This window comes from Arctopsyche grandis, chromosome 8 (assembly GCF_051622035.1).
Source record: "Arctopsyche grandis isolate Sample6627 chromosome 8, ASM5162203v2, whole genome shotgun sequence".
NCBI lineage: Eukaryota > Metazoa > Arthropoda > Insecta > Trichoptera > Hydropsychidae > Arctopsyche > Arctopsyche grandis.
In genome coordinates, this window is record NC_135362.1 from 20,654,141 (window position 1) to 20,677,863 (window position 23,723).

Sequence of the window (23,723 nt, forward strand, 5' to 3'; positions counted from 1 at the left end):
TCGCCCTAAACGTTAATAATACAAAGAAGTCTATTATTATGTATATAGCAAACGCGCAGATAGTTAAGAATGACGATGTATGTATATATGTATATATCAACGAAAGATGATTTAATTAACTATTTGGTAATATATATTTATGTATACTTATGTATGTCGTGTGTATAAAAAGCGTTCGTATAAAAAAAAATGAAAATTACTTATTCCAAATGACGGTTAAAGCTTAAATATGAGACAACGTACAAACTAATTTGTTTCGTTTAACACATAAATATACATTCAATGGTGATGGATGACTTAGTTAAATAAAACAATATTTTAAGAGCGTAAGAAAACGTATGTGAAGCATCGTAAATAATAATAATGTTTAATATTAAGTATAAAAAAGCGCTAACATATTTATTACATTGAATTATAGTATAAAATAATGAATTTGTTTAATGAAAATTGTAAGTAGCAATTGACCGTGTAGTTTGGACGACGTTCAATTGACTTCCACATGTAGGAACTCAATGTAAATGAGATCAGAACGTCGCTCGCTTGCAGGCCAATTCAATTTAAATAATAATAAAAAAGGAAAGAATAAACAAAATCGACTTTATATGAAGCCACCGCAACCGAAAACGAAGATTCAAAGACTCGATAAAGTAAATAAAACACTGAGCGAGAGGAAATATAGGTATGAATGCAAGTCAGTCGCAGAGCGTTTGACTGAAAAAATGGCGCGAGCTAAAAATTCGTATTTAATTTTCTTTCAATTATATGTGATATGTGGTTATTTCGTATTTATTTTACAAGTACAGTGTAAAAAGCACATCCAATAATAAATATAGCACACTCAATTAATTGTTTAAAATAAATGTATAAAGTACAAAACTGTTTTTATCTCATTCATATATATATATTATACATATATGTATATATTTTTTCTTGTTTAATTATTATTGTATCTCTTTTTTATTTTTCTTTACTTATTTATTTTTAATATAAATACGAATCCTATTGAGAAGCTATTGTGCGAATCGCAGAACTTTGGCTCGAGACGTGCGACCCCTAAAGCTGCAAAGCGTGATCGGCTAGCGTCACATACATTATTTTAAAAGCGACTAACGAGCTGACTACCGTGTTTTATTTTTATTTTACATAACAAACTACATGTATTTTTGAACGTTATCTAAAAAAGAGAGTCCCTAGCTTATTTTCAAAAATTTTATCTGGTGACGGACAATAGGCGGACGATTGTGCTGGCGGCGAAGACAGCCGTCGCACTGGACGCTACTGACAATTTAACAATGCAATGCTTCCAAAATTGGAGGAAAAGCCTTCTACGGCACTCGAGAGGACCAAAATCCTCCTTCACCGACGCGGGGAGATAAAATAATAAAAAAAAAGAAAAACAACATATTAAAAAAAAACACTATTTTGGTCACCAGAGTAAGTGTCGATTCACAGCCTGATTTTGTTTATCTCTGGAGCAAATTTTTTTTTAAATACAAACAGTAATAATAATAAAACAAAAAAAAATAGAATACACATACAACGTAAATACATATTACATCGCTCATTGGCCCATCTCTAAAATCTACATTTATTTCTTTGTACATAACATCCAAAAATTTCGCGATCGATTTGGATCTAGGCACTCTATTGTGGCAAATGATAAAACGTGACACACACAACCGGCCGAGAGTGTTCTTGTTATATTTTTTTTTTCATTTTTTATTATTTATTTTATTTAAGTTATACAAAAAGTGACTGAAAAACCCTGCGAGCGAGCGGCGTCGCCGCCCTCCCGGCATATTTAATCGTATGAGATCATTTTGTTCAGTTTGCAAAAAACGGAGTTTGTCGAACGCTAATCCGGCACACGGCGTAGGCCGCGAGTGCTTGAGCTTTGCCCCGGCGGCCTTCGCGATTCTGTTTTAAAAAAGCTCCTCTCGCCGTCCGGTCAGTCTTTTAAGAGTCCATCAGGACACACAAGGGGTCCCAGGGGCCGATCTCGGACAGCATGTCTGACACGTCGGGCGTACACGAGAACTCGAAGTGGGATCCCGAGCTGGAGCTGGCCGTTTCCAAATTGTCGATATCCGCCAAGCCGTCGATGTCATACAGGGTGGGGTTCTCGAGGAAGTCGGTGAGGGAGTCTAGGTCGTTGGGCAGAGGGCCAGAGTCCCTGGTTTGGGACGTGTCCGTCGTCCCCAAGGAGACGTCCATCAGCAACGTCTCATCGTAGAAGGACGCCGACTCTGGAGAATCTGGAGCCACGCAAGAGGGACTGCACGGCACCTTGGCAGCGGCACTAGGAGGCGCGGGCGCGTATGAAACTAACAATGGCGACATCGGCTTACTGCTCCTCAAATTGTTATCATTGTTGTTCGAGTCGTTCCTCATCTTTAGCGGTTGAGGTGACCTCTTCAGCTTCTTGGGCGGAGGTGCCAGCTTCGGTGTGGGCTTGGGCTTCTTCTTCCTGGGTCTGTATTTGTAGTCAGGATACTCCTGCGAATGTAGTAGTCTGAGCCTCTCCGCTTCGTCGATGAAGGGTTGTCGCTCTACATCGCTCAGCGTCTTCCACTGTCGTCCGAGCCTTTTCGAAATCTCGGCATTGTGCATATCCGGTGTCATCTCGCATATCTTTCTGCGTTCTATCTGCGACCACACCATGAAGGCGTTCATCGGTCGCTTTATGTGATTTGGATTGTTCTTCTTAGTCTGAAACAAAAAAATTGCCATTAAAAAATTGCTCCTATTTTTTTACACTTGAAAGCTACCAATATCCATATTTTTGTAATTTCATTTTTTTTTTCCACCATTTTACATTCTTTCGTATACCATTCAAGAATTTCTTTCGTCCATCTATCGTCCACTCTTCCAGCTATTTGAGCCACCCATTGCCATTTCAATCTCTTTACTCTCAACATTATATCAACCACCTTTGTCATACTTCTAACCCACGTATTCCGTCTTATATCTCTCCAAGCTATGCCATATACATATGTTAATAAATGTTTTATTTTATTTTAAATATGAGCCGTTATATTTTAAATTGGCGTAAGCGTACTTTTCTTAATTTCGAGAAAAATTTTGCAATACATAATATAATGTTTTGTGGTTATCAATATTTAACAGTACTGGTGACCTGTAATACGTATAATCTACTTTTATGAGATTCTGGACATATCGAATTAAAAGAAGGGATAGCAATTAGTGAATTAAATCAAACAGTGTTTTTCGAACTGAAAATTGGATTTCCGCCACTTTCAAATATAACCGCTCACATACAGAATAAAAATATAATAAAAGAGATATACCGAGAGCGAAAAAAACATAAAAATGAAATTAAATATTTAATAGTATTAAAGTGACCACCGCATTTTATTTATACCTATATAATAAAAACAAAGACATAGTAAATATAAAGTAAAACAATGAATCAACCACAGATTTGCTTCTTCACCTTAGCTCTAAAAGCACTGGTTAAATTAGAGAATAAATCAGGTTAATCGTCTGTACAAATCGTAAAGACCAATTGTACCATTAAATGACTTATTATTATTAAAATTCGGCGGATAAAAAAGTTTTAAGCATCTAGTAAATCGAGTATTGACATTATATATAAATTGATATATACATCTAATCAAATTGATGTCATTCATAAATAAAAGTTGAGCTAATAACTCAGTGATACATCATTCATCACACAAAACATAACATTCAAATGAAATGAATACACGCCAGTGGAGATTAAATTTCCTAGAAGACCTGACCAAATCATTAATATAAAGGTTATAAATGACTATACGTCAACGCGATATATCTTGTCAATCCACACACACAAATACAGAGAAAATAAGAAATAAAATGATTAGAATGCGTATTAATATTATAGTAAAATATATTTACATAGTGTCCCAGCTATAAAAAAGCAATGATTTTTTTATAGCTGGAATTGTCAATTCATCATAAATCATACGTATCCCACATATGATAATTAGATTCGTAACACGTCGCCATATTCGCACCTTTCCTTTCGCCACAGAGGTCCCGCTAAGGGCAGAACGCAGGGAATGTATTAATTACACGCACAGATCGTACAATCGACAAGCCGAAATCGGTGTAGCGGAATTCGTAGGTTTTATTATTTATTTATCGTCGAGGTTTGGCGACCATAATCGCTCATGCTGGTGCACAAGGGCGGGTGTGCATCGTTTTTTAAAACAGAAATTATGCCCGTATGTATGCAAAACATAGACGGAGGACGCAACACACCACACGCGGCCGCCAATTGATATGCGGCTCGTGTGAACACGCATCGCCATCGTGGATGCAAACCGTAATAAAAACACAACACAGACGTGTTTTTAATAAACGAACGACACACACACACATTATGACATTAGTGCGTCGAAAATAAAAAGGAAGCAAGGTGGCATAACTAGCGCCAGCTGGAGTACGAACATCCTTCTATGGGTACCTGTGTAACTAGCAAAATAGCCAAAACATTAAAATAAATCAGTACGTATGTATGAATTCCCAAACTTTATATAACAGTCTTTTAGTGAATAATAATAGGTGATTGGCGCTCGTCGACCACTGGTTTAATAACGCTGATCACCTGATCTCGCGTTCGCGCAAAAAAGGCCTCAGCCTATAAACGAGCCGTATACAACGACCAATGATCTCTGTGCCGAAGGTACCCGATGAGTATGAATATTCGGCGGTTTTGGTTCGTGCTTCATCCGGAGTTGGCAGGCCGACGGATCAACAACAATAAACTACCTCTATCACTACTAGTTCGTATTTCACCCTCTACATGTCCACGATACATTGGTATCGGACAAGTAAAGTCTTAATCGGTTACAATTCAGTGGGTCACAATTGTCAAATGAGTCACAGTATAGGTTGCCGATACCTGACCTAGAATCGGAGCTAGCCTATGTAATATAGCCTTCTAGTACTTAAAATTTGGCCCTCGTCCCAAAACTTTTGACGAGGATGGATGAGCGACTTGTGAAATGAGGAACAAGAGAAAGAGGGAGATTTCCGACCACATTCATTCTGTGATTATCATCAGGAAGGAGGTATTTATAATAAGCAGCAGCATAGACTAATGCTTTCAAACCAAGTGGTCACGGATTAAATCCCAGCCCGGTGTGCTGATGGCCACAACTCGGATATGTGACTCCAGGTCGATCGTTTCCTATCAGAGTTTGCCAATTTATCTGATTTTTAATTGAAAAGGTTCCTTAATGTCGAGTTTTTCAGCATTTCGAATACGCGGATTAACAAAAATGCGAAAGTATCCATATGATGTTCTGTAAAAAAATACTCAAGAAATACGTACATATGTAGAGAAGAGTTAGGATTCCGATGTATTGGTTCTGTCCAACAATTAAGTTAGATAAAATATTTAACTATAACCGGAGACGGTCGATCTGGATTTGATAACCATCCAGATCTTGCCAGTAGAGTAATAAAACGATTCCGGCCAGGATTTGGACCTACTGCTAAACAATGGCTAATATACATACACACATATTTGGATGAACAAACAAGAGGAAGAACGAAAAGCGATAGGAGCGCGCAATCTTGCGGTTTTTTCAAGGTTGACACAATCACACGAATTAACTAGAATATAACGCATACGGAAAAATATGCCAGATGCATTTTAAATTCTTCAATCTATCCATAATCCGATTGAAGTGAAATAATTTAAACTATTGCAATTTAAACATTATTTTTCGTGACGTCTTGCGTGGTAGCAGCACATCGAATGGAAAATCACACCGTGCGATAGTTATTGAAAAACATCAAACTGCATATAATCCAGGGGGCGTTAGTGTGGCCAACGATATGGGCAAGATTTACTCTGTCGACCGGTATTTTTTCCGCCAGGCCCCACCATAAATAAGGATACGTGTGTGTGCGCCCCGACGCCGTACGTGCGCGCAATTTATTACAGAAAACGCCAATAAACGTGTCCTTTGCTCGGCCACCACAACCGTATATACCCATAGACGTACATATGGACACCATGGACACACACATGCCCGATTTATAAATAATGTTATCGTTTCCTGGCTCGTTAGCGGCGCGGACGCCCCAGGGCTCGCTGTCCGTCTTTTTTCACGTATCGATTGTTATTGTTTTTGCTGTTGTCACTCATTGATATGCGAGGCGAGCTGCCAACGGTAATAGGATGTGGGAAACTGGTCGACCACGCACAGAATATTCATTTTGGCCGAATACAATTTATATGTAAGATTACCGGTTTAGCCCTTTGCAGTTCTAAAAAAATGACAGCTAGAAATTAGGTTAATTAAATAAGGACTCGATTCGGTTTCCATTGTACGCAACCTCGGAGTAAAGGATTGCGACAATTGTATAGCATATTGCTTCAAAAATACAATGCAATATATTAGTATATGTATTGCATTGTATTTTTACTATAGAAGAAGACTGACTGACTTGGAGACTGAAATATATACTAATCTCTAATAATTCTAATAATTTTCAATTTTAAATGTTATTATCCTAAAAGAGTCCGGTGCATTCTAAAATATATACGCAAAACTTGCGATACTCGATTTCTCGCCTATAATGAACAAAAATTGAAAACGTATACTTGTATATAATCATCATCATCATCATTTACAGCCAATCACTCAACATGCTTCCATTCGTCTCTGTTTTGCGCAACTCTCGTCCATCTCACCCCACACATTTTTCAAATTTCATCTACCCATCTTCTTTGGTGTACCATTCGAGCACTTCTTTCGCCCGTTCTTCTAGCTACGTGACCCGCTCATTGCCATTTTAATTTCTTTCAACTTAACATCAACCACATTTTCTAATTTCGTCTACTCATATTCCATGCAGTCTTCATTTTATCCTTTTGAATTCTCTAGGGCACCATTCTAGTACTTTGTCCACCTTTCTTCTAGTTACGTTACTCGCTCATTGCCATTTCACTTTCTTCACACTCTCCACTACATCTTGTATCAAATATTTCACTCAATTTAACTAAAATTTATGCGCATTTTAAGTCATAATATTATTCATCTCAATTTTATATTTAAATTGTACATATGAGATCTCGCACATCATTCAATATCATTTTAAGATAGATCTGTAAATACTAAAAAAAATGAAAATTAGATATTATAAACTATTGTAATAGACCCAAGACATTGTGAATCATTTCATGTCATAGGACACTATAAACATAATTTATAAATAATAAAAAGCATTTCAAAATCAAAATCAAATTCGATATCATTCCTGTCCACTTTGACCCATTATTTTACAGTCGTTCAAATCCTTGTTGTACAAATTCTTTCATATTTCATCTTTTTGACTATTTTGATTTTAGTACATATGTAAATAAAAAAACATGCGTTAAATAAATTTTCACGTGTGAAAATAACATGTGGGTGTGTCAAAACGAGGATTCATTCGAAGTGCCAGCCGACACCCCAGCTTCGCCACTGCAGCCAAATGCACTTGAACTTGCGAATGCGTTCGCCTGCATATGACGTCACGAGACTTTATAAGCGTGCGTCGGTCGGGTCGACCAGATTCAGGAAGTGAACCAGTCGCCCTTGTCGTATGCGCTAATGGCGATTCGTTTTAGTCCGACGTGCGATCTCGACGCGATGTGAATTTGTAAAATAATCTGTTCGTATCGAGTGTGTATGTAGCGCATTGCTTGCCTGCCGATGGCAACAGCAAAATAAGGAATGGATAAAATCGGCACACATACTAATGTCTTGCACAATCACATCATCCTACTGATATTCTAACGTGGAAAATCTGTCAACTTTCAGTATTGCATGTGTTGAATTTTGAACGAAATATCACATTTGCAAGCTTAATGTGTATTTGAAGCAATGTTTGAAGCTATTTAGATAAAGCTTCCCGGAATTAGGGCGACCGCATAATTAGTATTTTAATCTTGATGTGTTCCAAATCATCGGTTAGTAATAATGTATGTAATTTGAAAGAAACATTTTATGTAAAAAATAATAATTCCCGGGTTAAAATCAACTTTTTTAAAATTCTCACTCTAATAATAGGTTGTAGCCTAATTTAACACGATTTTTATCTATCCGAAAGTTAAACTTTCGAAAAAAATTATAATATAATATATAATATTAACTTAAAAATTGAGATTAGAATGGTAAGCTTTATATAAAAAGCTTTAAATCATTATCTCAAATACATACAATATTCGTTTAAAAATTTAGCGCATACCCTTTATATACGCTTTATGCTGTAAGTTTGCAAATTTTTTCACGTTCACTTTTCGATATAAAATCATTAGAATTTTCATTCAATAAAATGGGTAATCAGTAGAAAATAATCATTAAGATCTAATGAAAATTGAGTAGAGCGCATTCTGTAGGAAAAAAGCTACATATACACAAATACACATGTACTTACAATACACCCTAAACATAATGCGATATCAAATATTTTCATATATACATATAGTGAGCATTCTGAAACTATCATACATTGAATGATAGTGGAAATTTCCACAGACAAGTCTCAGTACGCGCGTATCACATGCCACTTTGGTCGAGCAATGAAATGTTTAGCATTCGCTAACAGAATAATTGCTTTCGATTAGATTGCAGAATTAATTTCAATTGATTACTGCACGTACACTTGACGCCCAGGCACACGTATACTTCACAATATTATTACGCAACTATAAAACAACAATTTTCATATCATAACACACGTACAAATATATTGCAAAAAAGTGCAAGTCGCCCTATTGTGCGACGACTCCTAAGGTCAACCGAGGGTGAAAACGGCGAAATTAGTGCAACGTTTTATTTTATTTTCCCCGTTATTGTTTGGCCGATGGGAATGAGAAGGGAGGGATATCAGGAGGGGGAGGGCTGGTAACCTGTCGTCCCTCGGTGGATTTATGGTGGGCCTAGGAGGATCCCAGGGTCCTGGAGGGGCAGCACGTGGCGGTGATTTGTGGCCCCCGAGGAAGAGCAAGGACACGGATCGAATAATTACTAAAACCTAAAGAAAAATCTACTCAAAATCAACTACTATCGTACGAATTTAACCTATTCGAATCGTACTATATACAAGGGTGTGTGTTCCGTGTTCCAAAAATGGCTATTTAAAATCGCTAAGCGTCGCCGTTGGGCGCATACGGAATTTAACCACGTTCAATTCCACTACATTTAGCGATTTCATTCTCGTTTTTATTTTGTTTTAATATTTCCGGTGCGAAGGAAATGCTTTCCAACGTAAAGGGAAAATACTGAACGTACACGCCGTGTGCTTTTGGGTAAAGCTTCATACTCGACACTAAAAATTTTAATTAAAAATTAAACTAAGCTTGTAACGACATAAAGGTAAGTCGTTGTGTAGCAACTACCTATACAATACCACCGTATAATAATAGTGTATAAACTTTAATAAACTCGTATAAATGAGACGTAATATAAAACGAGAAAAAAGCTCGTATGATAAACTCGTTTCCGGATCAATAAAATCCATTCTATACATAGCCCAAAACGTTATTCTATAATTAGCGCGTTTGTATTATATGAAAAAAATATAATTGCCAGTTATTAAAATATCTAATTCAAACAAAATTACGATTGGAAAAAGTTAATAGCAGTAGTCGTAAAGGGGAGCTAATTAGAATCGACGCCCGGGGCAAAAGCATAATATGTATTAATCCAGTGCCGTGCCAAAAACATTACAAAACCAGTTTCTGGTCAGTTATATATTTAAAAGTCATTAGTCACTATACATTGTATACGTTTGTGCGAGTGTACAAGGCAAAAACCAAATATAGCTGAACGCTTCCGAGAAATGTCTCGATATAGTGTGCGAATAACTGGTAAGTGGCCAAATTCTACCGGACCGCATCCCCTCTGTTCTGAGGGTAGTTTTTAAAACCATGATCGCCATGGGAGATCGACCACATCGCGGTGCAGATAAAAGACGACACTCGAGTCGTCGGTCGGAAAGCGCCAGATAAAAGTTTGCAAGGTTGACACGATTCAAACAAAAGGATTTTCCCACGCGGCCGCAATAATAATACTAATAATTCCGACTTTCCCAAAGTTTTCCCCCATCGAGCGAAATAATCTCCCGCTGCTAGTGTATCTAAACGAAAATAATGGTGCTTTAAACGAAAACGGAAAAAAAATGCTGAAAACATTTGCATATTGTGTGATGTCGTTCGAGTAATTACCATACCGTGTGGGCAAAACGTCGCGTATAAATAAGAAGTTAAAACGTTTTATATTATTCATAATGGTAATAGAAATGGTAATATATAAACGTCGTATTATAAATATCATTATCAATGTCGCATGTAATGCAATTATACGCGGAATAATTTTCACATTTGAACGCTGAAAAATGAATGACCTGGATATAATAATGCCTTGCCTGAAATTTCCACCACTTGACCCAGCCTCAAACACCTCGATCAATGGAAGGCTTTAATTCAACACAACTAAAACTAAATAAACCGTTTCAGATTGTACTTTAGATTTACATACATTTAATTTAATAATACTACACGGTTTATTAAACTGGAAATCTCCTTCAGTCCGGATCCGAATCTTGCAATCAATTTCCAAACCACTTCTACGAGCGATTTTTTTTCTTCAAAATTTTACACACATAAATTGGCCTAAATTCACGTTTCTTCATTTCGAGAAATTTCTCGTAAAACTTTATAATGTTTTACGTTTCACAAAATTTAAAAATAATGTAATTAGGTTTATTCTACTTTTTCGAGATTCTGGACATACATATCGAATTAAAAAGTAGTGATAACAATTTGTGAATTAAGTCAAACTGAAAGTGTTTTGGGAACTGAAAATTGGACTTCCGCCACTTTTTAATAAAATGGCTCATATTAAGTTGACCCTCTTCCCTCTTCTCCCTATTATTACAGTTTTAAGCCGTCATCGAAAACAAAAACAAACCTTATCAATTAATAAACATGTATGCATAAAACAGTAAGTGAATAGTTTCATTTTTACAACCGTTTTTTAAAGATTAAAAAAGATTTTACTCAATTAATTCTTATATAAAGGTGTGTATGAAAATGAAAAGTGTATGTGGATGAAAAGTATGACAGTGGATATAGTGGAGAGAGTCAAGAGATTGAGATGGCAATGGGCTAGCTAGAAGAATAGATGAAAAAATATGTACAAAAATGGTACCCGAGATAATGTAAAATGGTCAAAGGAATATGAGTAGACGAAATTAGGAAAATGTGTGGAGATTTGCGCAAAACAGAAGCCTGTTGGAGAGGCTTTCATCCAGCATTGGATGGGGAGTGGCTCTAGATGATGATGATGATGATAAAGAATTGCCAAATACTATATGTTGGTATGTAGTTAATACATAAAATATCAACATTTCGAATCGAACATATCCATTAAATGTACGTATTTTTATATGTAAGGTTTTTTGTACAATGTAATATGTTGGTGAAAATTGTATGAAATTTCCAAGCTCCCATATAGAAATTTTCACCTGACTAATTACGTCTAATGAGATTTAATGCCGCACTAAATATTCTACAAGTCTCTGCACTTCTATTAAGAAAGTTTACTAACTAATAATTTAATTTCGCATCGGGCATCGTTCCATCTAGGCATACACGAACTCACATACATACATACACGTGCGCTTATACGTTTCAGCAATTCGGTAAACATTTAGACTTGAGCATGTGGACATGTTATGAAATCCCCTGGAAAGCTTCTTTGGAACATTCAACTCGCTCTGTTAATTAGGGGGGCGTTAGTTACGACATAGTGGCATAGGTAAGTTCAAGATATTACAAGCGCTCTTTCAGTGAGCATATGACGTGAATATACGTCGTTGGCATCAAAGTGCACTGCGTACACCAGAACCGTTCCATCATTAGACTAATGGGGATAGTTATCGTCCACTTATTTACCGGTTGAGATCGGTTTATGATGGCCACGAGTTCGATCCCGAAATACACCGAGCGTCTCTCCCGACGAGCGGCTTGCCAAAATAAGACCGAAAGACAAAAAAAGCGCATCCAAATGCACCGCAAATGCGCCGCGCAAAAAGTGCATCGGAATCTTCGGTTCGCTCTGGCAAAAATCGAATTTCGAAAGGATCGCTAGGCGATTATGCGGTTGCATCAGCGATTGTGCACATTGCCCGACGTATCCGACGAAGGTTAATGCTAATACGGAGCTGCTGCACCAGCTTCCACCAGATAAGAGCCGTGATTTAGACGAGCCATTACCGAAGCTGCTGCACTCGCGCAGATGCAGATTCGACACGGCCCTAATGCGCGCGCCCACAGACCTTACACACAGATTCGATCAATATTTTAATTAAAATATATATCCACGTGCACACGTCGGTTTAAACGATGCAGGGAGATTAGCATTTCGCTGTGGTTTGAACACTCTTGCTTTCGCTGGATGCGAAACGAGCCACGTCTATTCTTGAAATAAATCGAAACGTCAGCCTCTAATAAGTGCTGAATTAGCATCGGTTTCGATGGAAATTTTGCATACATTTCAACATGGATGCAAATTCGAATCATCTACGATTGAGACACGCTGCATGTTAAGCGTGAAATATATAAATACATACATACATATAATTATATATGCACTTCCATCGAGACACGTACTTGAAAATACGTATCATCGATTGGTACCTAATTCGAAAATTGAATTAGATTTTACTTATTAATTATTTACAATACATTAAAATGAATGTTTATATATTACTTTTAATTACTGTAGTAAAATTGAATGCATGAAATATGTGAACATTAAGTATTTATCCACATACGACCACTATCGTTTTAATTCATATGAGTAACTTGATAAACATTTTTTTTAAGTTTATATTTACCACGGTGCCATTACGGGTTTTGCTTCAAGGCTAAAACTATGGGTAAATTTGTACATATGTATTTTATATAAATTTATTACATTATTATTATATATTTGAAATTAAATTTAAATTACGGTAACAAATGAGGATGGGTTGCCAATTTGTTTGTAACTGTTTCAACAATGAAATCAGATAAATTCACAAACTCTGATAGGAATCTTTGGAGTCACATATGTATGTATGTATATCCAAGGTCTGGGCAGCAACACCGGGCTAGGGATTGCACCCATGATCCTTCGTTTGCTAACATTATAAGCTAACCACGGAGCTAATGTTTCTGGATATTTATACATATAAACAAGAAAAATTCAATTGTGTATTTTTAGAATGTGTATGAAATGTAAATAAGTTTTTAAATCTTTCCCGAGTGCGTACGTACATATTTCAATGATTCGATGATGTGACGTCATCAACGAAATGACAATAAATTTCCGCGTATACAATATTCTATTTTTAGGAGAGTGTTTGAATAAAGGAATTTACCATACGAAAGCATCGATTTAATATTGAGAATAACACAAAACACACCGGAAACGAATAATTCCATAATACATACAAATACGTTAAATACGACGATAATAATAAAAGAGCGAAACATCGGTGCAAATCCAACGGATTAACGGTATAAACGCCTATTAAAACAGCCATAACCGACAGGATGCGCTAAATCACAAAAAAAAAATTGCGCAATTATATCTCATTTTTTATACGCACAATAAATAAATTTATATCATATTTATGTGCAATTTTAATAACAAATGGTTCCGTTGTACAAACATACACGTACGTTTGTATAATATAAATACACCGTGAAAGGGAATTTCAACGAGAACGTAAGCGTTTGCATGTTTTATCATAAAATTAAACAACGATAATAGTAGTGCCGATGATGATAATAATAATAATGATGAAAATGAACGTGTCGGGAAACATCGCGTTTTACATTGATTTTAATTAATCAGTTAACATTCGCACCAAAGGGAAACGCATTAAGTCCAAGGTCCGTTCGTCGAGAGAGACTGCGTTTTTCACATACGGCGATGGCTATCGCCTACCATTTTGCATTTTGCCTCTAACTATAATTATCTACTTGCATCCTGATTAAATTTAAGTAAAATACGCCTTGAGCGGTGCACATATCGCATTGTATCGATGTGTGAAATTAACAGTTTGGTTGCGTTGATTTATGCAAAAGGTTCAAATTCGAACCGGGAGTATGTAAATCGCGCAACGTGCAATTATATGCAATTAATTCTCCGAAATTTATATTCACACGAGGCAATATTGAGACGTCACAATAACCGAGCTTCGATTTGTTTTTCGATTTTCGCCCGCACAGTCGCGTCCGGTCCCTTCGAAGGTTGCGTTCGTTTTTTTTCCATCCTTTAATCCGCACCGAGAACGATGAGAGCCTGATTATAGGCTTTTTTCCATCGTTAAGTTCTTGAACCTTTCACGACAATTTAAACTTTGAAATTTAAATTTCATGGTCGTGCCGGATGAACACGAACCGCGAAGATGTACTGTCAATCGATTGATGAAATAAAGCGATCCTATTGTATTTAAAACCGAGGAAGATCCACCGAAACAGTCGTAACTCAGTATTGAGCTTTAGATTGAGGGTACAAATTCTCAATAAAAACTGCAGTTCTACGTACGTCCTAGCTTATTTTATTTCCTGCAAATAGATTTTTCCTATTATGCCTTATACACAAATACTAACAAGGAAAATTTTGTATAAAAAAAGTTAATGATGACTGAATCAGTAGCTATTAGAATAGACCCAAGATGTATTGTGAACACAATTCGTGAACAATAAAATGCATTTAAAAGTGAAAAAAATATATTTCTTGCCGTTATTTCATCGTTTTCAGTGTCTTTTGTAAACATCGTGTCGCGATGAAAAATAGTTTCGTTGTATTGGGACGATTTTGAAGTCTCGCGAATGGTTCAAAGTGCTCGAATTTTATTTATTTTTTTAATTTAAAGAATCAAAACAAAATTGATACAATATAGGCACGAATCGATGGCATAAACTACGAGCGTGCGGACGTAAATTTGTCATGTCACACCGCCCCGTGGGTGTTAACCGAGAGAACCGGTTCCTCGTGCCGCGTTTATTATTATAATTAATGTGCGGCGCATACGCGCGTATTATATGCACTATTATGTTTGTCAACCATATCTCGAAATAAATAAATTAAATTAAAAATAAGAAATAGCGGCGAGCTGTCGTGAACGTGTTAAGTTCACGGCGAACTGGCTCCGAGCTCTTATCGACGGTACGACACGTGTCCCTCCCCCCTCCCCCCCCCCCAGCAGAACGCCAGAGAGATTGCACAAGCGTTTCTCAGTCACTGAAATTCAATATCTTCTTCACTGAAAGAATATAAATCAGTATCGTAAATCATCGCCTTTTAAAATGTTTTGAAATCGAAGAAGATTTTCGGAAAATTTAAAGCCGAAGCTCTCAATGCGTGTAGGCGGAACACTGCCAAGACTTTGCATCTGGTTAATCCCTTCATTACTCATAAAAAAAACCTAGCATTCATTTTCAGAAATATAAATTAAATGCTTGCGAATGATTGAAGAGTATTTTGAATAGAGGACGTCGGCTAATGTTTATGGAAATTAACTTTCTCAGAATGATACATGTATGTATGTATTTACAGCATCGAAGTTGCATTTACATATTTGCTTTGACGTTATCAAGATGTATTCATCGTATCAAAATACAAATAAAAAACCAAATCTTATGAAAATCTTCTAATTAATGATCAGTTTAAATTATTATACGCAAATTACAATTTTTAATATTTTAAATCAATAAACTACTCAAAGTGTTTGTTTCTACGCATTTAATCGTTAACGGTACTATATTTAATATGTTATTAAAAAAATCGACCTAAATAATAATATCAAAAAAACGACAATAATAACGGTGAATTTAACCTTCTTTTATTGCACATAATGATTTCCTCTTAAATTGTAGAGTAATATTTAATCAAAATAACAATTGGCTTGTTTAATTGTCGTTATGGTCGAATGATACTGTCTGTATAAAACTACTCGTGCGATTAACGACTAAGAACTAATCTTATTCAGCTACCCTTTTTTTCGATTTTCTTAGTAAGTACATACATATGTATAGAATCTACATAATATATGTATATTGCATTATTTATAGAATCAAGAAAATATGACTACAAAACATATAGAAAAGTGTGAACGGAATACATATACATACATAAATATGGTATAACCTACATAGTTGCGCAAACATTTAACAGAGGTTCCATTTAAAGAATTAAACTTTACGTGACGAACGTGGTATAATTACCATCGTACGTAAGCTGGAGAACTGAAACGTATCAAATATCCGAGAGCATACATACGCAAGTGCGTAAGATACGAAACGAATGCATTTATAAATGCGTTCTTTGAACGCTCGGTCGGTGTAATTAACTACTACATATCTCTAGCGGCAAATCCTGGTAATTATTTCAATTAAGATTCAAGCTGCGCATTGTCCAGATTCATATGAAAGCTTGCACGAGTAAATATTTTCGTGAAATCATAAGTGTACGTGCGCACGTGTTTGTGTATGGATTCAACTTATCCCCGAGAGGGTTCAAATGTAAATTTTTATGTTCGCGATGGGGGAGTGTGGTGGTAAAGTTTCGCCTTTTACGTAAATCGCGCGATATTACTTCAAAAGTGTGTTACAGGTAAACAAGAGGAAGTGCGCTGAAAATATGAAATCATTTGAATACATCCGATAACCATTTGAAATTTAAATTTTTCGCGCTCTCTCGCGAAAATTTCGCTACATCCGTACCGAAACTTAAAAAGTAAAAATACCGCTCGCTCGTGGGCAAACACGGAAAACCCCCGAACTATTACTGGTGCTTGCAATGTGGCAGACCAGTAGCGAGCATCAGTGGGAGAAGAAAAATAACAAGCTACCAAGAGAGCGGAGGAGTGCCCCACCGAAGTTGGTGCAGAATTCCTAGCTTATGTCTACGCTCTCGGAGAGAATTTTTGCCATAATGGAGAGAGGGGAAAGTTTATAATAGATAACTCGGCGTTTTCTAGTTTTCCCGACCATTTTCCACGGCCCTGGCCAGCGCCCGCCGCAAGCCCGTCTGCACCAGGGTCAAACCCCAACATTTTCCTCAACTAAAACTTGGCAAACACTCGATAAAAGTCGATGGTTACTTTCATAAGCTTCCATTCTATAATATTAAACCCATTAAGTAAAAATACAACCCTTAACTAATTAAAACCTATTACAATTCATATTACAATTTCACACAATAATTTGACATAGATATGTATGTATCATCATCATTCATATCAGTATAATTTTGAATTATATAATTGATAGTACTTATTTATTAAACAAGAACCTATTGCATTGTCCAATCAGATCCCTCCGTAATCCTACATTCATTAATACCTTCATACATGTTCTATCCACTATTTATGCACATAATTCCATTTTTACAAACCTCCTTTTATATAGATCTGAACCTCCTTTTATATATGTATATATATGTATGTATATGTATATATATATATATATATATATATATATATATATATATATATATATATATATATATATATATATATATATATATATATATATATGTAGATAAAAAATGAATACATTATAAATGAATCTCAGCTATGAATACATATTACAATGGTTTATTTGAAACTTTTCTTAAAATCAAACTACAGTTAAATATTTTAATAAGCTTGAATTTAAAAATATAAAGTAAGAGTAAATCAATGGATAATCTATAATAATGTAAAAGTTTTACATAAAAATATTTTTTATAGGTATAATGTGACAGACAAATATGTACATATTTTGTATACACATGAAAGGTACAGATTTAAATAAAAAATGAAAATATATAAAACTTCTCGGTATCGTTAAGCTGTTTGGATTATATTTATGTATATATGTATACCGAAAAAATACATCCATTTAGTTTTTGGGTTATGCATTTAAAATAAGCGTGAAAGTCGGCAACCCTTCCGAACCGTAATCGAATTTAGAATACCCTTCCTCTTAAAAGCATATCGTATTATGACAAGCTAAAATCGGAACATTGACTTGACAAATATCAGCACGAGAAGCGACTGCAAGCATGATTCGTTTCGGGGAGCGCGTTACATGTAAATTTTTCCAAGTTTTTCCGAAGCTTTCTCTCCCTCTCAGATAAAACGCGCCCCAGGCTATACCCAGTACGTTCGCTTGCATAGTTCGTGGCTTACACCATTTCGGATGAAGTTTGGGCTATACGTTATCTCGGCAGCCGCAAGTGTGTTATTATGATAGCTAGACGGTCTGCCTTCTAGATTGCGATATGGCAAAGTTGCTGCAAAGTTTTTGGGTTTCGCCAACCACAACACTATTATAGGGAATAGACACAACTAAAACACATTATAGACACACACATACAATTTTTGAAAAAGGACTATTATTCCCTCGTTCGAACGGAACGTGTCGAACAACTCGAGATATTGCAATTTTACTTGTGAGAATTTTAATGGAAAATATCTACGTATATAAAGGGAAGGATACAATGGTATGAAAAAAGTCAGATTTTTCCGACGAAGGCTGTTACTAACGAGCAAACAAAAGCGAAATTAAACTCTTGTGCAATCAGGCTTTCTTCAATCTTGCAAAGCCCATTGTAACCGGATAAGAGTGCAACGTCCCGTAATAATGCTGTTAAGTCAGCGCACATACTATGTACATACTTACATATATATATTATATATGTACATATGAAGCGTGAAGATAAAATTCACTTTGTGCTTTTCCAGTTATTGAATATTTAATATAATTTAAGAAAAAATAGTATAATATGTACATATGTAAATTATAAAGATCCATCATGACTCATATTAAAAATACTATTTAAAGTCTCGTTTCATGTTGTAAAATGCCCGGCACATTATTTTGTTTTTAAAAATAGGAATTTGAACATCACAAATGTTGCGAAAGACACAATCCGACGAAATACTTTAAACCACACTCGCCGCAAACAAGTTTTCCATCGACTCAGAAGTGCATCCTTGCAAAATTTTTCCGTTTACTCTCGTAAGATCTTACTTCGTATTTCAACCGCCTCCCTAAACACATGTTTTTCAACTTATACAAACACGTCTGTCTTCGAACAAATACAAATACTATTTTATTATTTGCATAAAAAAGCATCCATTTTTAATAAGATTCGCGTAAAAAATAAAACCAACAAGTGTCGTTACGTCAAATATTCACATTCTCAACGTACACACTGCAAGATTTTCTCTGTTGAATTACAGCACACTTTGTCATAGCCTGAAGCTTTGTACTTTCCTTCCCTTTCGCTGGCAAGTGCGAAGGATGAATTTTAAATTTAGACGAAGCGATCTCCAGAGAAATTTAAATTTGGCGAATGCCTCGAGCTCAGACATGGTAGTCGTAGGCTTTCAAGGAGAGATCAACTACGTCAGAACATAGCAGGAAAATGTATTTTTCAAACCACACACAACTTCAATGAATAGATGGAGAATGACAACAGATATATTTCAGGTTTTAATAATACATCAATCACCGATTGATTGAAACAAAAAATATATAAGTTATCCATAATATTTATTTCAATGAAAACTTGAGCGTGAAATCAAAAGTGACGCGTGTTTTTTTACAGAAATATCATACCTTATACATGCGAGAGTTTCTGTATTCAGCCATTTTTCGATTAAAGTTAAGTTGAATTACCTGCAACAAAAAGAAGAAGAAAAATTTTAATATGCGTGAAAAAATGCTAAAATAAAAATGTGTATACATATATTGAAGTGTTGAAACTTTTAATTTGAGACAAGTTAAAGTCCGAATTGGAAGTGTTTTCAGAGACCACGGTCGTTGGCCACCGCCACAGGTAAAAGTTAACTTGTTCAGATGGCGTAGTTAAAAGTTCGCTCGGGTTAACTTTCCGGTACAAGACATGTTCCGCGAATTTTTCTCAAGAAAGACAAACGCGAAATACATTTTTCCTATTAGCGAGCGACCGGCAAAGTGGGTTTTTAACATCGGCAAAAAAGCTTAATTATAAAAATATCATACTCCAAACTTTTGAAACTCAAACGAACCTAAGCCGCTCCTAATTTTACGAACCTTATCCTTCGTATATAAAGTTTTATACAGCAAAGTGCATCGCTAGTGGAGTCAATTGCATTGAATCAATTAGAACCGGATAAATATTGAAGCGGGGTGCGAGAATCGTGATGGGTCGTTATGGCGAACATTGTAGGGTGGTTCCGACTGGGTTTAACATGGACTATACGTGTAAGGGTCGATTTATTATTCCCTTTTAAGCACACGAGCATCGCATGTAATATTCCTTCTATGCGTGTTCGGGATTATATGCTGGATTACCGACGGGTGCAAAGGGCCGTTCATTTATGAAACTATAATGGCAGAGACGGACAGACAGACGTAACGATTAATCGGCATAGACAGCCGTGTCGCTTTACTAAGTCCGCCCACATACGTTCGATATAAATTTATTGGTAGGAAGGGTTCTCACCATGCACACATTGCGAACATCCTTAAAGCCTCTGACGGAGGATTTTCAATTCAAACTGGGAACGAGCTGGAAAATGTGACATAAAAACGTGTGGAAATTCACAATCGACACTGTGCGAATTAACTTGCATATTATAGTGCGAAAATTCATTAAATTTTCATACAAAATCTGTCTACCGTAGGGATTATAAATTCGCAATCAAACAAATTAAACCTGCAATACTTTCAACTGAATAATATTCGCTTCTAATCATACTATAGAACACAACAAATAATACAATGCTGTTCAAATGATATTATTCAATTATTCAACATCAATATAATGCTTATATAATTACATACATATATAAATATAGAATTATCATCATCATCATTCACAGCCATTCGCCATTTACACTACTAAATGAAAGCATCTCCAAGATGCTTCTATTCGTCTCTATTTTGGGCAACTCTCATCCATTTTATCCTACACATTTTTCTGATTTCATCCACTCGTGTCTTTCTTCTTTCCTTGCAACATTTTTACAATATTTTGGGTACCATTTGAGCACATTTTTCATCCATCTATCGTCCGTTCTTCTAACTGCGGCCCATTGCCATTTCAATCTCTTTACCCTCACCATTACATCAATTTTTTGAGAGAAGAATAGTTCCTGTTTATCACCTTTGTCATACTTCTAACTTAAGTATTCGGTTTTATATGTCTACTCGTTATGCCAAGCATCACTGGCAAGACACTGATCGAAGTTTTTTTTTCATGATAATTAGACATAATTTGGGATAAATTATATAAATATACATATATATACCATATGTATGACAAACACGTCAAATCACATCTGTGAATATATAAATATATTAATGTAGACTAAGTAGATCATAATCAATAAGATATATCGCCCATGAAAATGAATGGGTATCTCCTGATAGACGATCTTTGATACAGAATACAAAACAAGCATAAAAAACGGCAATATAACATATATGTACATATGCGTATATTATATTTGAGAGATCGCGCTGAAAGACCTATAAGACCATTAGAAGGACAATTTCATTTTACGAGACATAATTCAAGCATAATGCGATAATATCGGCCGTGCGCGAATATTTCATGCGTAGCGAAAATCTTAACGATATACAGAATGATCGTTTGCATTAACGCTATCTGTCCGTTCGTGAAATGGAAAGCTTTCATAAATTCACCCCGCTCGACAAAACAAAAATAACATTACGCGAGCAAACAGTGCTCAGGCCAGAGAGAGATACGAAGAGACAAACAAAAAGTCGTATCGTATAATATACCAACGTGGGGGTATAATGTGAAATTTTCAATTAGGCCTATGTTTTCCCTGTGTCTATTCGCGTTTTCACGACCGCCGGAAAACGTAGCAGCGCCCGACACAACAGGATATGACTATTGAAAAGAGATTGCGGAAATTGTATACGGAGATAAGGGAAAAACAAAAACCGGAGAGGATGCAGAGGGGGGTTTGGGGTAGCGAAATATTTCGTTCGTCGCGACGCCGTTGTACGCACCCGACGAGAAGAAAAAAGTGTTTTGTATGTAAATCGACACACATTAAACACCATTCCCCAGCGCAACCGGGGTAATGTTCTCTCCCAGGAGATAAACTCCTTGATAACTTTAAAAGGAGAAAAAAAAATACATAAGCAAACATGAGCGGCAAAAAGTCTACGATTTTTCCTATTCCATTCGCGCGTACGAAAGTCGAATGGCCTATATATGTTATACCCTACGCATACATACAATTTATGAACCATGAAAATTATGTATATAGATATGAAGAAAAATAAAAAAAAATCCGAACATAATCTAAACACCAACTTTGTTTACTTCGTACGAATTTTTCAAAAGATTACAAATAATTAGCATATATTACTTATTTTTTTATGCGAAACGATACTATACATAAATGAGACGTCCTTACACATACGTAAAGATAAAACTAAGGTTGCGATTTTAGTTAATCGCACTTTTTTGAAGCGATGATTCATTCGTTTCGCATGTGTACGTTTATGGTCGGCTTTTGAAAATTTTTCTCGTTACAAAAAGACTGCGAAAACAATAATACTTTTAATACGTATAAGCGCGATATCCTCGGTTTTGTTTTAGCCAAGCGAGAGATGCCATTGACACACGATGTCGAATATCAATGTAAAGAAAGGTTATCGACCGAAAACGTTTCGAGAACGACCTCTTCAAGTTCGAACGCGTAAATAATGCAGAAAATTTGCATAAACTTTAATATTTTATATATTTGTATTGGCGACGGCCGACTGTAGCGGAATTATCGAAAGATCGAATATAGCCGAGATGCGCCGTGAGAATTAATTTAAATCGTAAAAAAGTTACTCTCCGAAGAAAGCCATGTAGATCCAATATAAACGTACGTAAATTTTTAACACACATATGTATGTACATACATAAACACGACGATAGCCGACACAGACTCAATGCCAAAATAAGCAATTTATAAAGAGAGAATTATTGCATAAAGTAACATAAATCTTGCCGTCCGCGTTGCGGGTCGTCGCTTGCAAGCCAAAAGGATTTTTTGGAAAGTTATTTTTTGCTTCTACCCCTCACAATCCTCCCCCTTTGAGGCCCTGTCGGCTGTTTCATTCATTGGACAAATTTATGTACAATTTTTCCGGTCGTTTCAAAAGAAAAATCATACGGTTTGATTGCAACATTGTATACTTTAACCATTGACCCACTAAACTCCACTTGCTGCTTTTCGCATCTTGAACAAAACACAAGTGTTTCATTTCAAAAATTGCTAGTGTTTCCACCCTCAAGTGAATCTAGTACACAGGTGGTAGATCGTTCCTGTTGGAATGGAATAAAATTCTCGTTTCGTTTTGTTTACCCTATTCTACGTATGTACGTGACGCTTAAGTACTTGCATTTATAATACGGTGCTCAACGAATGTACCATATGTGTACATAGAAACAAATATTTCATTAACAATTAAACCTTTTGAAACCGATCGTAAAAACTCGTGACTTTGGAGCTCTGAAAATATATCTCTTTCACTTCTCGAGAACACTTGAATGTTCTCTTTCTCTTTCATTGGTTTTTGTATGGAGATTTTTTCAATAGGAGGGCAAAAAAAAACGCACATTCGAAATAGTTCGTTGACGCACCAGGCTCAGCGC

The 23,723-nt window shown here is 35.9% G+C and overlaps 1 protein-coding gene across 1 annotated transcript in view; it reads right to left on the reverse strand.

The window, feature by feature from the left end:
* Positions 1–983: 983 nt before the first annotated feature.
* The window catches only part of LOC143915662 (uncharacterized), an 81,297-nt gene continuing 58,557 nt past the window's right edge, over positions 984–23,723 (reverse strand). The window contains exon 3 of the mRNA XM_077436378.1: positions 984–2,709. Within this exon, the coding sequence (XP_077292504.1) occupies positions 1,957–2,709 (753 nt within the window). The 3' untranslated portion in view covers positions 984–1,956. The remainder of the gene's footprint in view (positions 2,710–23,723) is intronic.